This window comes from Mastomys coucha, unplaced genomic scaffold (genome assembly GCF_008632895.1).
Source record: "Mastomys coucha isolate ucsf_1 unplaced genomic scaffold, UCSF_Mcou_1 pScaffold22, whole genome shotgun sequence".
NCBI lineage: Eukaryota > Metazoa > Chordata > Mammalia > Rodentia > Muridae > Mastomys > Mastomys coucha.
The window spans coordinates 107,719,454-107,733,563 of record NW_022196905.1 but is presented as its reverse complement, the minus strand read 5'-3'; the positions used below and the strand labels follow the sequence as shown (position 1 = coordinate 107,733,563).

The following is a 14,110-nucleotide window of genomic DNA, read 5'->3' as shown; positions in this document are numbered from 1 at the left end:
TCAAAGCCGAATCCCGTGCCCACCTGGCCAGAATCCCTTGTCCCGCGGAACAGGGACCCCTCGAGAAATCCCGGTCCGTGGCAGTCTGTCTAGCCTTGAACTTGTAGAGTTTGGGGTACCTCTGCCTCAGCCTCCAGAGTGCCGGGCTGCTTTCTTTTCTTATTGAAATCTGTGACTAAGTTAGAAGACATAAGCCCTGCCCATCCTGTACTTGTGGCAGATATTATTAATCAATCACAATTCTGTGTTCTCTTAGAACGACCACTCTTGGTCAATTAAAGTTGGCCCATGAGGGGACACCTATTTGCTGTCATTGTCTAAGGAAAAGCCAGGGATAGAGGAGCCTAAAGCAACAAGGTCTTCCTCTCATTTCTTGGGGTTCTAATGCTGGGGACGTGTTTTCTTCACTTGTGACTCTTAGCATAATTAAATCAATATCCTTAGAATCTCGCCTTGCAGGAGCCTGACACTTATTAAGTGTCTCTGAAATGAGTCCAGAAAACAGCTCTCTGTCTCTCTTGATTTAATGCTTGCTCCATGGGGGGAGGGAGGAGCAGGGGAACTTTAGAGTCACAAAACCATCTGCTTCTTGCAGGCAAAGAAACTGAGGCAGGAGAAGTTATAAAGCTTCCCAGGGTCGCCAGTCTAGCCAGACTGAAATCCAGAGTCTGGACTCCTCACACAGTGTTCCTCAACTCCTCTCCAGTAGTGAAGAGCCCCCTGTGGAAAGAACTCACTAGGTCCCCAAAGAAGTCCCGTGGTCTTGCTGGCGTGATGGTGGCCTTGCTGCGCAGCAGGTGGCCTGGGAACTACAGAGCAGATGCCTGGGGGTCCCTTAGGGTCTTCCTGTTTCTCCTGCTTGTTCAAGTTAAAGTGCAGGGGAACCCCAAGTGCTTCCTCTAATTGGGATGCACAGGCCAACCACACCGGAAGTGCCTCTTGCCCCCTCATCTCTAAGATGCTCCCTGGTGCATCGAGCCCTTTCTGGGGCAGAGGACCCCTGCCACAGCCCTGCTGTGTTTTGCTTTGAAGTAGTATGAGTCTGCCAGGTTGTGGTGGCACACGCCTTTAATCCCAGCACTTGGAAGGCAGAGGCAGGTGGATTTCTGAGTTCGAGGCCAGCTTGGTCTACAGAGTGAGTTCCAGGACAGCCGGGGCTACACAGAGAAACCCTGTCTTGAAAACAAACAATAACAACAACAAAAGTAGTACGAGTCTCTTGGGGGTTTTTGCATGCTGACGCTTTCAAGAGAAACCAGGGAGACTGTGCTCCCCCTCTACTCCAGCAGGCGGGTATCAATCCTTGTGGTAAAATGTAGAGAGCTGGACTCTGCATGGCAGGGGACATAGACTGTCCTGGGGTAGGGAACACTTAGAAGACGTTTGTTCATCTTTGAAAGCCCCGGGTGGCGTGGCATCAGAGGAAGCATTTGCAGATGTGTAGTAAGCAAGGCATGGTGGGACCTGCCCAGTGCTGTTGCTCCTGGCTGAGTACCTCGGGGACTGCTGATCTATGGGGTGCAGAGGGGGCAGTGACTTTGTGTCAGACTAGTTTCCTCCCATACCTGCCCTCTGAATGCCCTGGAGAAGTGAGTGGAAACACAGACATTCTCATCCCGGTGAGCCCCCTCAGGGTTGAGTTCTCTCGGGTGCCCGGGTAGAAACATACAGTTCATGCCCAATACAGTTGTCATCTGCAACCCCCTAGAGGTGACCTCGAAAAGGGAAGATAGTGCTTGATGCCTAGAGTCACCCTACCTTTTGTATGGCTGAGAGAGACTGCCAAGGTGCAGGCAACACAGCCCCTGGGAGACAGTTCTGTCTCAGAGAAGGCATTCCTGAGCCATGGTGACTGACAGCCAGCACTCACAGACAGCTGTTGGCTGCTTCAGTCTGAGAATCACTCCAGTGTGCCCAGGGCCATGTGGCTCCTGCTGTTATCCACTCTTGCGCCATGGCCTCCTTGCGCCATGGCTTGTAGGTCTTCTGTTCAGGACATCTGGCTCTGAGGCCCCTGTGTTAGTATGAGAACAGGAGACAAAAGGGAATGCCAGAGTGTGTGTCTGGGCTTCTGGACATTAACCCCTCCTCACCTGGTGTGCGGAGGTGAGGCACAGCGCTGGGAATCTGTTAGGGGCAGAAGGCAGGCCATCCTGCGACCTGACAGCTGGCAGCTCTCCTGGAGGTGGTGTCATGTCCAAATGGAAGATCTTCTGGCTCAGGAGCCTGAGAAACACATGTATGCCCATCACAGCTAGCCTGGCCCCTTTCAGATGGCTGTGGGCAAGCCTCAGTGTTGGCGGAAACTGGTTCCTAACCCTTATAAAGGAAGAAGATTAGAAATAGGGGAATTGTGGTGTTCCTTAAAGAGGACCTTGAGGCAGATTCAGCCCTGGGACAGGAGGCCAGCCCTGTATCTTCAGAGACAGCTGGGTTCTGTGAAGTCCACTTCTGGGCAGAAGCCCCTGGGCTACTGGATGTGACATGTGACCCTGGTCTTAGGTTTCATTGTTTCTGTTCTTAAATGGCTTTGTGAGTCTCCCTGGTTCTGTTACATTTTTACAGTGGCTCCATCGCCCTTTCCCCTTACTGTTACAATGTGGCTAAGCATTCTGGGCCCATCAAACTCTGGCCTGGACCTACAGCTTCCCCAGGCTCCCAGCTGTTCTATATGTGGTTGCTCCAAGGACATACTTTGTCTCCCACCCAAACCCTGTCTTCATGTCCGGGGACTTCTCCTGGATTGATCTCTTCAGAGTCAGTATTTCTCCTTCCCGCCCTTCCCTTCTCTTCCGATGTCTTCTTCAGCCTTGCTGTGTTGTGGGTGCAAGGCGCCCACTCCACCACAGATCCAGGCTCCTGCTTTCCCTGCAACCAGGATCTTTATTTTCTGGATTTCCTCTCTGAGGAAAGCACTGCTTATTGGTAAAGATGAGGATGGTGCTGTCTTGTGTAATAAAACATAAATAAACCTTTTTACTGAGGTGCCAGGAACTGCGGAGCCCTTCACTGAAGATTTGCAGCCTCCCTGTGAGATGGGAGTCATTATTATGTTACCATTCTTTTACTAACAAGGCAAGTGCAGCTCAGAGACATTAGCTACTTTTTCCCAGGTCACACAGCAAGTCAGAGCTGATTGTCCCAACTGTGCATCCAACTCAAGGTTGGCTTGCTATCTGTTTGGATTTATTTGTTTGTTTGTTTGTTTGTTTGTTTTAAAGGGTCTCACTATATAGCTCTGGCTGGCTTGGAACTCACTATGTAGACCTCTAGGAATAGCCTCAAACTCACAAAGATCCTCCTGCCTCTGCTCTGCCTGTTCTCTGTCCTCTGCCCTCTGGTCTCTGCCTCCTGAGTGCTAAGGTATGTGTTATTACATCCAGTCTCAAGGCTGGCTGTATCAAAGAGGGCAGCTGTGGGCAGACAGAATGCAGATGCAGTGCAGCTTCTGAAAGCAAGGTTCGGAGCTTTTTCTCCAGCTTTAGAACGTGGGCGTACCCAGTGTTCTCATTCTTCTGGATCAGCCTGTGACCTGAGCCTGGACACCCCTCCCAACTAATAAAAGATTCATCCCCATCATCTGTAATTTGAGAACCTCCCATTCTGATCTTGTAACTCAGGACCTGTAAAGTTAATCTGCTGAGAGCTTCCAACAGATGCTATAATTTGGCTATGAAAAAAAAAGGAATTTGCTGCAGAATCTCCCCACCCCACACAGCCGGCATTGCCACACAGTGACCACGCCTTGGAAACCAGAGTGGACTGAGCTACGTGTGTCCCATGGAAAGCAGAGAGCATCCTGGCTCTTCATGTGTCTGCTCATTTACCTGTGATGGGGTCTGGCCATGTGGCTCAGACTGGACTCTGACAAATGGGATGACATTTTGTTTCTTTTTTTTTTTTTAAAGATTGATTTATTTATTATATATAAGTACACTGTAGCTGTCTTCAGACACATCAGAAGAGGGCATCAGATCCCATTACAGATGGTTGTGAGCCACCATGTGGTTACTGGGATTTGAACTCAGGACCTCTGGAAGAGTAGTCAGTGCTCTTAACTGGTGAGCCATCTCTCCAGCCTGGACATTTTGTTCTTAAATGAAAATTATTTCTGAGAGGAAATGAGGGGGTAGGCTAGGACATGGCTAATTTTGTACTTTGTTACTCCAAAATGGGACAGTGGCAACTCTCTTGTTGTGATACATAAAGCTGCATGCCTGTAATTCTAGCACCTGGGAGGTAGAGGCAAGAGAGTTCAGGGTCATCTTTAACTACAGAGTAAGTTCAAGGCTAGCTAGCCTGGGCTACATAAGAATAAGAGAGAGACAGAGACAGAGACAGGGAGAGACAGGGAGAGACTGAGAGACACAGACAGACCGGACCAGACCAGACCAGAGTTTAATTCCCAGAACCCATGTAAAAAGCCAGGTGTGGTGGTACATGCTGGCCATGAACTGATTGTCCTGCCTCAGCCTCCCACAGGCAGGGGTTATGGGCGCACACCACCATGTTGCTAAGCTGGATACTACACTGTGATAGAATCCACGGCCTTGCATATGCCCCCCAGTCACACTCCAGTTCTGCTGTGGCCTTTCTGAACACAATGACCTGTGTTCTTCAACTATGTTGAAGGCAGAAAAAGAGGAAATGAGTGTTTATGGGTGGCATGGAGTGACAAGATGGCTGGGGAACAATTTATTTATTTGTTTTATGTAAGTGAGTACACTGTAAACTGTACAGATGGTTGTGAGCCTTCATGTGGTTGTTGGGAATTGAATTTTAAGACCTCTGCTCACTCCAGTCGACGCTCACTTGCACTCACTCTAGTCAACCCCTCTCCTGTTGGCCCTGCATGCTCAGTCCCTGCTCAATCCAGCCCAAAGATGTATTTATTATTATAAATAAGTACACTGTAGCTGTCTTCTGACACACCGGAAGAAGTTGTCAGATCTCATTACGGGTGGTTGTGAGCCACCATGTGGTTGCTGGGATTTGAACTCAGGACCTCTGGAAGAGCAGTTGGTGCTCTTACCCGCTGAGCCATCAGCCCAAGATTAAGCATCTTTTAATTTCATCTGTGAATTACTTATTCTAGAAACCTTTTCTTCTTATCATTCTGCAAATGCTCTTTATATATTTGGCATATAATGGCCTGTATTTGTTTTCTCTGCTTCCTGCCCCACTTGGTTGATGGCCTCTTACAAGAAGTTCTTGGGTTTTATAACTAGATTTATTGACCTTTTCTTGTGTCTTCTGGGTTGAGGGGGGAAAAAAAAGCCCTTACTAGGCATAAAAGCCCTTCATTGGTGTTCAAAAGAACACAGAGCTTTCCTGTATGCAGCCTGCCTGTTGGGGCTGGTTATGTTGACAGGAGGAGGTGGCACTGTGGGCCTTCCTGTTTTTAAAGGCAGCTCCCTTCCTTCTGGGGGTGACAGGACAAACTCGAAAAGCATCCCAGCGCCCTTGCTCCTGCCAGGCCTCAGGCAGGTGGAGGACACGGTTAAAGAAGGCAGAACAAGTTTGGGAGAGGACTGTAGAACTAGTCAAACGAGAAAGGCGTTTGCTACATTCTGGGGGAGCGGTTAGGCTAGTATGCCTCGGGAACAGATCACTCTCTGCCCTGGGTGGGGGCCAGCACAGGTTTAACTATTAGAAAGGCCACACTCTGGGGTACCTGCTCCAGCACTGTTTTCTGAGTTCACACCAACATATATGTCCTAGAAAGCTAAATGGGCTCCCTTGGCCATGTTATCCACATCAGGTGCGCTATCTGGCTTCTCTGACCGTGGCCCCCTTGGAGGCCCTGGGAAGCAGACCCCCCCAGCATGCCCCGCCCCATGTACACGGAGTTCTTCTCTTGGTGAAGCACCCCTGGAAGTGAAGGGCTTACACGCTCAGAGTTCTTAAGTCACTTGTCAAAGTCATATCAGAGTCACAGTTGACACCCAGAGCCAGGTGGCTCTGAACAGGCAGCTTCCTTACTAACCACAGGTGCCACAGGCCTGCTTGGCTTCCAGGATGCCGCCTTCCTCCCTTCCTGCCCACCCATCTGGGATCACAGACCTGCCACTGACATCTCTTCTTTTGGGGATAGGGTTTCACTAGCCAGCTCAAGCTGGCTAGAACTCGTGAATGATCCTCCTACATCGGGCTCCAGAATGCCGGGGTGATGGCTGCACCACCACACCAGGCCTGTTCTCCTTAAAGTCCCTCAAGGAGCCTGCGATCCCTACATCACTCTCCGCCCCCACCCACCGAGCCCTCCCCCCACAGCAGAATGGCTGGCCTGGCCTGGGCAGTGGCTGTCAGCCACACACAATGAAGGCTGCTGTGGGGCCAGTGCCAGCTGACCACAGTGGCTTTGTGACCCTGGCTGAGCGCTCTCAGGAGAATGGGGAACAATACGCCTTTCTCCTGCCGCCAGGGTGGATGCTCAGCACCATACCATGACTGTTTCCAGCAGTGAAGGGCAGCGTCCCGCGGTAGCCTGCAGCTAGCCACCCGCACTTCGCTGTCAGCCCAGCTTCCTGGCATCTCGTTTTGAAGGCTGTGGTTGATGATCACTCAACACTGGCTGTGTACGGCAGCCCTGCCCTGTACACGACCTAGGAGTGTCATTTTACAGGGAGAGAAACTGAAGGCCAAGTTCCTTCACAGACCTGACATCTTGAGAGGGTGGGTGGGTGGGCAGGTGGGTGCTTAAAACTAGCATTTGGGGGCTATCCCACCTATGCTAAAGAAGGTAGACAAGAGGGGAAGGGGAAGTGTCGCCATTGTGAGGTGTCTGCTGAGCTTCCCCGGGCTGTCTGTATTGGGTAGAGAGAGGTGTGGAAACAACAGGATACCAGGAGCTTGCTGCCCATCCAGTCAGTGAGTGCTGTGTTCACTGAGAGACCTAAGGAGAGTGATTAGGAAAGACATCACTCCTGGCCTCTGGCCACACTCCCACATTCATGAAAGTGCAGGAGGAGAGCCTACCAGGGAAGCCAGCTTCCTGCAGTCCACTCACCCATGGAGATGGCTCAATACTACCAGGAGCCCACTGCCAGGAGCCTGCTGGGACTCCTAGGGCTTACAGCCTGCCATTCCAAGGGGTGGCAACTTAGGCTCCACAAGGGACTTCAGTGGACTAGATGTGGGCACTCACCTGCCATCTCAGCAGGAGAACCATGGACTACTCAGCAAGATGAAATGTGGGTGTACCATGGGGTGTGCTCCCCACAGAGGCCCAAAGAGACATGCTGGGTCATGGAGCTTAGAAGTAGGGTATCATGAAGTGCCTGAAGCCCGTTTGACAGCATTTGCCCCACGCTGGAGTAGTTTTCTTTTCAGTTGACTTTTGCGTTTATTTGTATAAGCATGCATGCGTGAGCCGTGGCACCCAAGCTGTGGATCAAAGAACAACTTGTGAGGATCTGTTCCTTTATTCTATCATGTAGGTTCCAGGGACTGAAGTCATCAGGCTTGGCAGTGGGGTCATCAGTGAGCTATCTCTCTGGATCTTAATTTAATTTAATTAAAAAAATTTTTTTTGGTGTGAGGGTCACACCAAGGACCTCACAGGTGCTAGGCAGGCACTCTGCCTCTGCCCCACCCTACCCCAGAAACATCATTGTGTCTTGCTTTCTTTCAAGAGGTACTGCTTTGTAGTCCAGGCTGGCCTCAAACCCTCGGTGGTCCTGCCTCCACCTCCTAAGTGCAGGCATTACAGGTGTGTGCCCCAGACATGGCTGGTGCGTTTTAAATCCTGATTTCTGACTCCTGTGCCAACCTTGCTAAATGCTCAACTGACACAGGAGGAAACAGGCGTGCGGTCAGGGAGACTTGCCCCACTAAGGAATGCTGGGCCAGCCACACTACCACCTGCCTGGTCCCTCATCCATCACTGTGTCAGGGGTGTGTCATCAAAGGTGGCCCCAGCACACGCCTCTTCACATCTGCAGTGAAAGAATATTCCAGATGGCCAGCCAAGTGTGCTGGTCACCTTTGCTGGAATTTACTTGTAGAAGTCCTTCCCCAGAGGTCATCTGTGAAGTCCTTGAGGCGAGGCCTGCTCTGCCTCCTGGGCAGAGGCCTGTCCCTGCTGTGGACCTGGCACCCGCTTCTCATCTGCTGTGCTGTCTTTGCGCCCTTGACGCTGAGTCACTCAGCAAACCCACTTCCCAGCAGGGAGAAGCTGAGGGTCGGGGATCACAACCGCTTTGCTCAGGCTCCAAGGGTGAGGCCCACACTGGAGTGCGATCCTGCAGGCCTGCACCTCTCCTCTGCTAGCTTTTGGCTAGTGTGATATTCTGGCTGTGACAGTGGCCTGCCAACAGGATCAAAGTAGGGGGAAGAGGCAGGAGCATACCTCGGGCCAAGGAGTGGCCAGGCACGCTGGTCTGTGTGTCATCTGCTCGAAGGGGTCACCGCTTGGACAAAGCCCCATTTTACTGGGACCTGCCAAAAAGGTTCCCACCTCCACTCGGGAACACTGGAGCGCCAGGGTGAACAGAGTGTGTGTTCGCTCACCTCACACCTATGATGGGTCCTGTTGTCCCATTCACAAAGCGGGAAACTTGAACTCATACGAAGGGCAATGCCTGAGCCTACCCTGCCAAAGTGAAGGAGACACAAATCAAGCCCAAGGTTACGTAGGTGCCGGTTGCACAGTGCAGATGGGGCATTTCCACCATGGCAGAGAGCTCTCCTGGGTAGCGCCGTGCTGGGGAGAAGCAGCTCCACCAGCCCTCAGAGGCTCTGACCTGTTCTGCAGTGACAATCTGCCACCATCCAGAGCCCAAAACTCCCAGAATTCATGTGACCACAGAAACTTCCAAACACCTATAAACGATTCTTCCTGGCCCCTAAACACATGAGTGAAGGTCCTCCACAGCCTGTGTAGTCCCAAATGCCACCCTGATTGGGAATCTAAATTTTTCTTCTCATTCTGTACCCAGATTGCCTTGGGTCCCCGGTGTTCACGCCCATCAAGGCAGACATAAGCGGTAACATCACCGTAAGTATCCAAACTGGGCATCTAAACCATCTCTGCCCAGTTCCCAGCCTGAGGATGGAGCCGAGAGAAGGGGCACATGGAGTTCTAGCTCCAGTCAGGCCCCATTGCAAGCTTGCAGTCCAGGGTCAGCCTGATACTCAGCCAAATAAGAACTCAAGAGATGGAGAAGGGCTGGTGGGGTGGTTCAGTGGTTAAGAATACTGGCTGTGCCAGGCAGTGGTGGCACACACCTTTTATCTCAGCACTTGGGGGGCAGAGACAGGCAGATTTCTGAGTTCGAGACCAATGTGGTCTACAGAGTGAATTCCAGGACAGCCAGGGCTTCACAGAGAAACCCTGTCTTGAAAAACCCTGCTCTCCCAAGGGTCCTAAGTTCAATTCCCAGCACCACATGGTGGGTCATATATGTATGACATATAAGAATATACATGTATGCTCTTCTGGCATATAGGTATACATGCAGACAGAGTGCTCAGACATTTTTATAAAGGAGAGGGTGGGGGAGGGATATGGGGCAATGGTTCAGTCTTAGAAAATGTAGACCTGAGTTAGGACGCTAAGCTGGTATAAAACCGGGGTTAGGTGGTGCAAAAATAACCCCAGTGCTGGGGGAGTGGAAAGAAGTGGGTCCTTGACAGTCTTTGGCCAGCGAGTAAGAGAGGCTTAAACTATAAAGATGGAGGTCTGGCAAGATGGCTCACTGGTCAAGGATGCTCGCTGCTCTTTCAGAGGCCTGGAGTTTGGTTCCCAGCACCCACACCGGGCAACTCTCAATTGCCCATAACTCCTGTGCTGGGTATCTAATGCCCTCATCTGGCCTCCATGGACACTCACATGTGTACTGTTACTGTCTTCACACACACACAGGAGGAGCTTGAAGCTCAGAGTGGTGGGTAACTCACTTAAAAGTTACACAGCAAGAAAGTACGGAGGCGGGATTCACACTCAGCCAGTCTCATCTGGTGCCAGTTCAGAGGATGTTTAACCTGGATAGTTTTGAACCCTTTTGCCTGTGTCCATCCCTCTTCACTGTGGGATGTCATGTCTCTGATGTCTGTGACAGTGTCAGCAGCAGTGAGAAGACATGGCTTCTAGAGCTAGCCTGGCTAGAGCCCAAACCTGTGACCTTCAGCACATGACCTTTGATGTTACTACCCTTTTGCCATGTCACTACCTGGAGCCTCTGTCCTAATCCATTGATTGGGCATTGAGAATGATATCAGGGCCCTGGGTGGCGCTCGTACCTGGGAGGCAGATGGCTGTACACATAGGATGGGGCATTCTGACCAGTGTCTCCCGGACAGACTGTGATATGGGAACCTCTCTGCTCCATTCTAGAAAATCAAAGCCGTATATGACACCGACCCAGCCAAGTTCAAGACCCTGCAGAACATCCTGGAGGTGGAGAAGGGGATGTATGGGGCAGAGTGGCCCAAAGTAGGGGCCACGCTGGCACTGCTGTGGCTGAAAAGGTGAGGGGCTTGGGGGCGTCGTTGGGCTGTGTTGGGTGGGGTGGGCTAACACTGATAGCTGCAACAAACATCCCTGTTGAGGTGAGACCCCTGCTGGCCTATTTCCCTGTGCTAGCCCCAGAGGTGACAGAGGAGGGGCATGCTCCAGCCTTAGGCTCCTGCTCAGTCCTTTATGCCCCTGACAGTTTCACAGACGATGAGACAGATATGGCATCTCCTCATCATGGAGGAGCCCATGGGGGCATTTGGAGGTCAAGTCACACTCCAGGTCATCTGAGCACAGTGGTGCAGGCTGGGTACTGCACAGAGGTAGCTATAATATACACTGGTAAATTTGTGTATTATGAGTCAGTCAGTTCAGTCTCTCTGTCTCTGTCTGTCTGTCTGTCTTTCTCTCTCTCTGTGTCTCTGTCTCTGTCTCTCTCTGTCTCTCTCTCTCTGTCTCTCTCGGGTTTTTGTTTGTTTTTTTTTTTTTTTTTTTTTTTTTTTTTTTTGAGGCAGAGTTTCTCTGTGTAGCCCTGGCTGCCTGAAACACACTTCTTAGACGAGGCTGGCCTTGAACTTAAAGAGACCAGCCTGCTCTGCCTCCTGACTGCTGGGATTAAAGGCACGTACCACCACACTCAGCTTTTGTGAGCCTCTTGACCGAAATACTGTAGGCGTTCTGAGTTTGCATAGATAGATGTGCCCCTGCTTTGATGCTTTTCAATTGTCTACTAGCTCCAGGCTTCATCCGTGAGAGGCCACAAGGACCCAGAATAGGCTCTGCTTAGAGCATGCTGCCACAGGCTGGAGTTGAGCTGGGTCATCCCATTCCTTAGGAGCTGAACTGGCCTAGGTTGCCTAAGGAAGGTGCTCCCCTGTACACCAACTGCAGTGGGCCCTGGTACTGAATGGCTGTTCCCTTGGACCACAGGGGTCTGCGCTTCATCCAGGTGTTCCTGCAGAGCATCTGCGATGGGGAACGGGACGAGAACCACCCCAACCTCATCCGAGTAAATGCCAACAAGGCCTATGAGATGGCCCTGAAGAAGTACCATGGCTGGCTGGTACAGAAGATCTTCAAGGTGAGCACCAAGGGCAGAAGGACGCAAGTTCCCTCCACTGTGTTCCATTTCGCTCCATGTCCCAGGAAGGGCTCACCTGTGCTTTGGGGCGGGGCTGTCAGGCTGGAAGGCTTAAAGAAGAGATAGTAAAAGGCCTTCCAAATGTCCATGGCTACCCTGCTTGTCACGGTGCCCTCTGACTACCCCTCCTTCCCCAGGAAGCCCAGGCTCTGACAGGAAGGGTCCCAGGGCAGGCTGGGTCCAGTCAGGAAGAGCAGGTTATGAGGCAGGAAGTATGGCCTCTTCTGGGTCTCCTACCTCTGAGCATGTCTGGGATCAGGGGGTCATCCTGAGCATCCCAGTGTTGCTGCAATGTCTTCCTTCAAAAGCCCTTGTAAGCCCTCTTCAGTAACGACCATGCCCGGGTACCCCACCCCCACCCCCACCCCACCCCCGCTGCCTGCAAGTGCACCACTAGTGGGCGCTGTTTCACACACCACCCTCTGACAACCTCAAAGTCCCACTGTTCAGCAATGGGCCTGGACCTGGCTGGCAGCTTCACCTCTTTCCAGAATGGTCGTAGAGCACAGGAGTTCTGAGCCAGCCCAGGCAACATAGTCAGATCCCATGTCAGAAACAAACAGTGAGCGTCTGGGAGCCTGCCTCTGAGTCTCACGGCTTGCATGAGTGTGAAGCAGGCCCTACCCTGGGTTCTGCACCAGCCGTGTGCAGCACGTAGCCCAGGCTAGGGACCCAGCGCAATTACTCCATTCATCGTAGATCATGATGGATCGTTGCAGGCCTGGGTGTTTTATTCGGCTGTGTCCTTTTTCTCTGGCACTAAGGGTCTGTGAATTTCTGGTTCTCTGCCTTCTGAAGTATTGAAGCATGCCCCCAAATTTAGCCACCTAATTAGCCAATTTAAATTTCACCTTTAAGGACAGACAGATGTGTGCCTGGTGTTGTGCTGAGCATCTTGTGCTGTGTGCAATGTGGAGTGTTTCACCCAGCCTCCCCAATCGTTTTGTGTATGGCTTTGTGTTTTTGAGACACAGTCTAATTGTGTAGCCCTGGCTGACCTGGAACTCACTTTGTAAACCAGGCTGGGCCTCGAACTCACAGAGATCAGATCTTCCTGGCTCTGCTTCCTGAGTGCTGGGACTGAAGGCGTATGCCACCTTTCCTGGCCACGCCTCCCCAATCTTAACACAAGCAAGCAAATTAGATGTTGCTATGTAACTGATCCAGGGCCACACTGAGGTCTGCACACAGGTCTGCCTGTACCCCAGGCTGGTGTCCTGCTGCTCCTCACAGCAGAGGGGAGACACACTTCCCTTTTCTCTTCTCTTCCAACACCATGAGCAGAGGAGAGTCTTGCCCAGCACTAGTCAGGGATGGCCCTGGTGCCCAGTGTGCGAGCCTGGTCTTTCCCCACTAACGCTATGCCTGCCTTCCCTCCTGGCTGTCAAGGCCGCCCTGTACGCAGCACCGTACAAGTCCGACTTCCTCAAGGCGCTCTCCAAGGGGCAGAACGTGACGGAGGAGGAGTGCCTGGAGAAGATCCGCCTCTTCCTGGTCAACTACACGGCCACCATAGACGCCATCTATGACATGTACACCAAGATGAACGCGGAGCTTGACTACACAGTGTAGGCGCCCGAACACACAGCCTGACTCAGGCACGAGCAACCCCATCACTGTGAATCAAGCTGGGATCCCCAGCTCAGTGCTGCCCTGCCAGCCTGAGTGTGCAGAGGCAGCCTTAGCTTGTTAGAGGTCTTTTGTTTTCTTGGTTTTTGTTGTCTTGGCCTATTCTAATGGAGCAATAAACACCTTCGACTCACTCCTCTGCTTCCCCAGCTGCCCAGGCTGAGCCACCATCCTTCCAGTGTGGTTAAAACCAATTAACTTGCTAACGATGAATTCCTAGGGTTTTGTCTTTTCCTCCCCTACCTAGCTCAGGAAGAACCCAGCTCAGGGGAGACATACACCTCACCCAGCAAAGAAGCCTGGTCCATCTGGCCCAAGGGTGTCTTAGGTATTTGGAGGACTATGGAGTCTGATTGTAAGTTCAGCAGGGGCCCTACTGTGGCGTCTGTTTAAAAGGCAAGCTGGCAGGAGCCTTTCGGGGGCTCCCACATCTGGTGTAACCAGCCCTGTTCTCTCTCTCTCTTTCTTTCCCTCTGTCTTTTGTCAGACAGGTTTTTTGTTTTTTCCTGAAATGTACCAGCAAGCCTTTTCAAACGACTGACTAGGCACACACAGGTGACCATATGTGACTGTATTTGCATTCTTCTGCATAATTACTTTCTTCAGGGTTGTCTCTTCCAACCTAAGAAACTGCCTGTTGTGGAAGCCCTCCAACTGCGGAGACCCAGGAAACTGCCTTGCTGCCTTAACCGTCCTTCTGGAGCTAAAAGAGCTGTGTTTTTTAAAGTATTGGGGTAAACACACCCTGAAAGAATTTATGTATGTTTAAAAAAAAAACCCAATGAGGAACAATTGGTGATTTTTATGCACAAACTAAATAATCTTAATAAATGAATCTATATTTTGAAATCACATCTGCATGTATCCATGGCTCTTGATTCTTC

General features: G+C 51.4%; 1 protein-coding gene across 1 annotated transcript in view; it reads left to right on the top strand.

The window, feature by feature from the left end:
• Gltp (glycolipid transfer protein) overlaps positions 1-14,080 on the top strand; it is a 19,097-nt gene extending 5,017 nt beyond the window's left edge. Inside the window, exons 2-5 of the mRNA XM_031337503.1 lie at positions 8,940-8,998; positions 10,337-10,470; positions 11,387-11,537; positions 12,987-14,080. Coding sequence (XP_031193363.1) covers positions 8,940-8,998; positions 10,337-10,470; positions 11,387-11,537; positions 12,987-13,169 — 527 coding nt within the window. The 3' untranslated portion in view covers positions 13,170-14,080. The remainder of the gene's footprint in view (positions 1-8,939; positions 8,999-10,336; positions 10,471-11,386; positions 11,538-12,986) is intronic.
• The last annotated feature ends 30 nt before the right edge of the window (positions 14,081-14,110 follow it).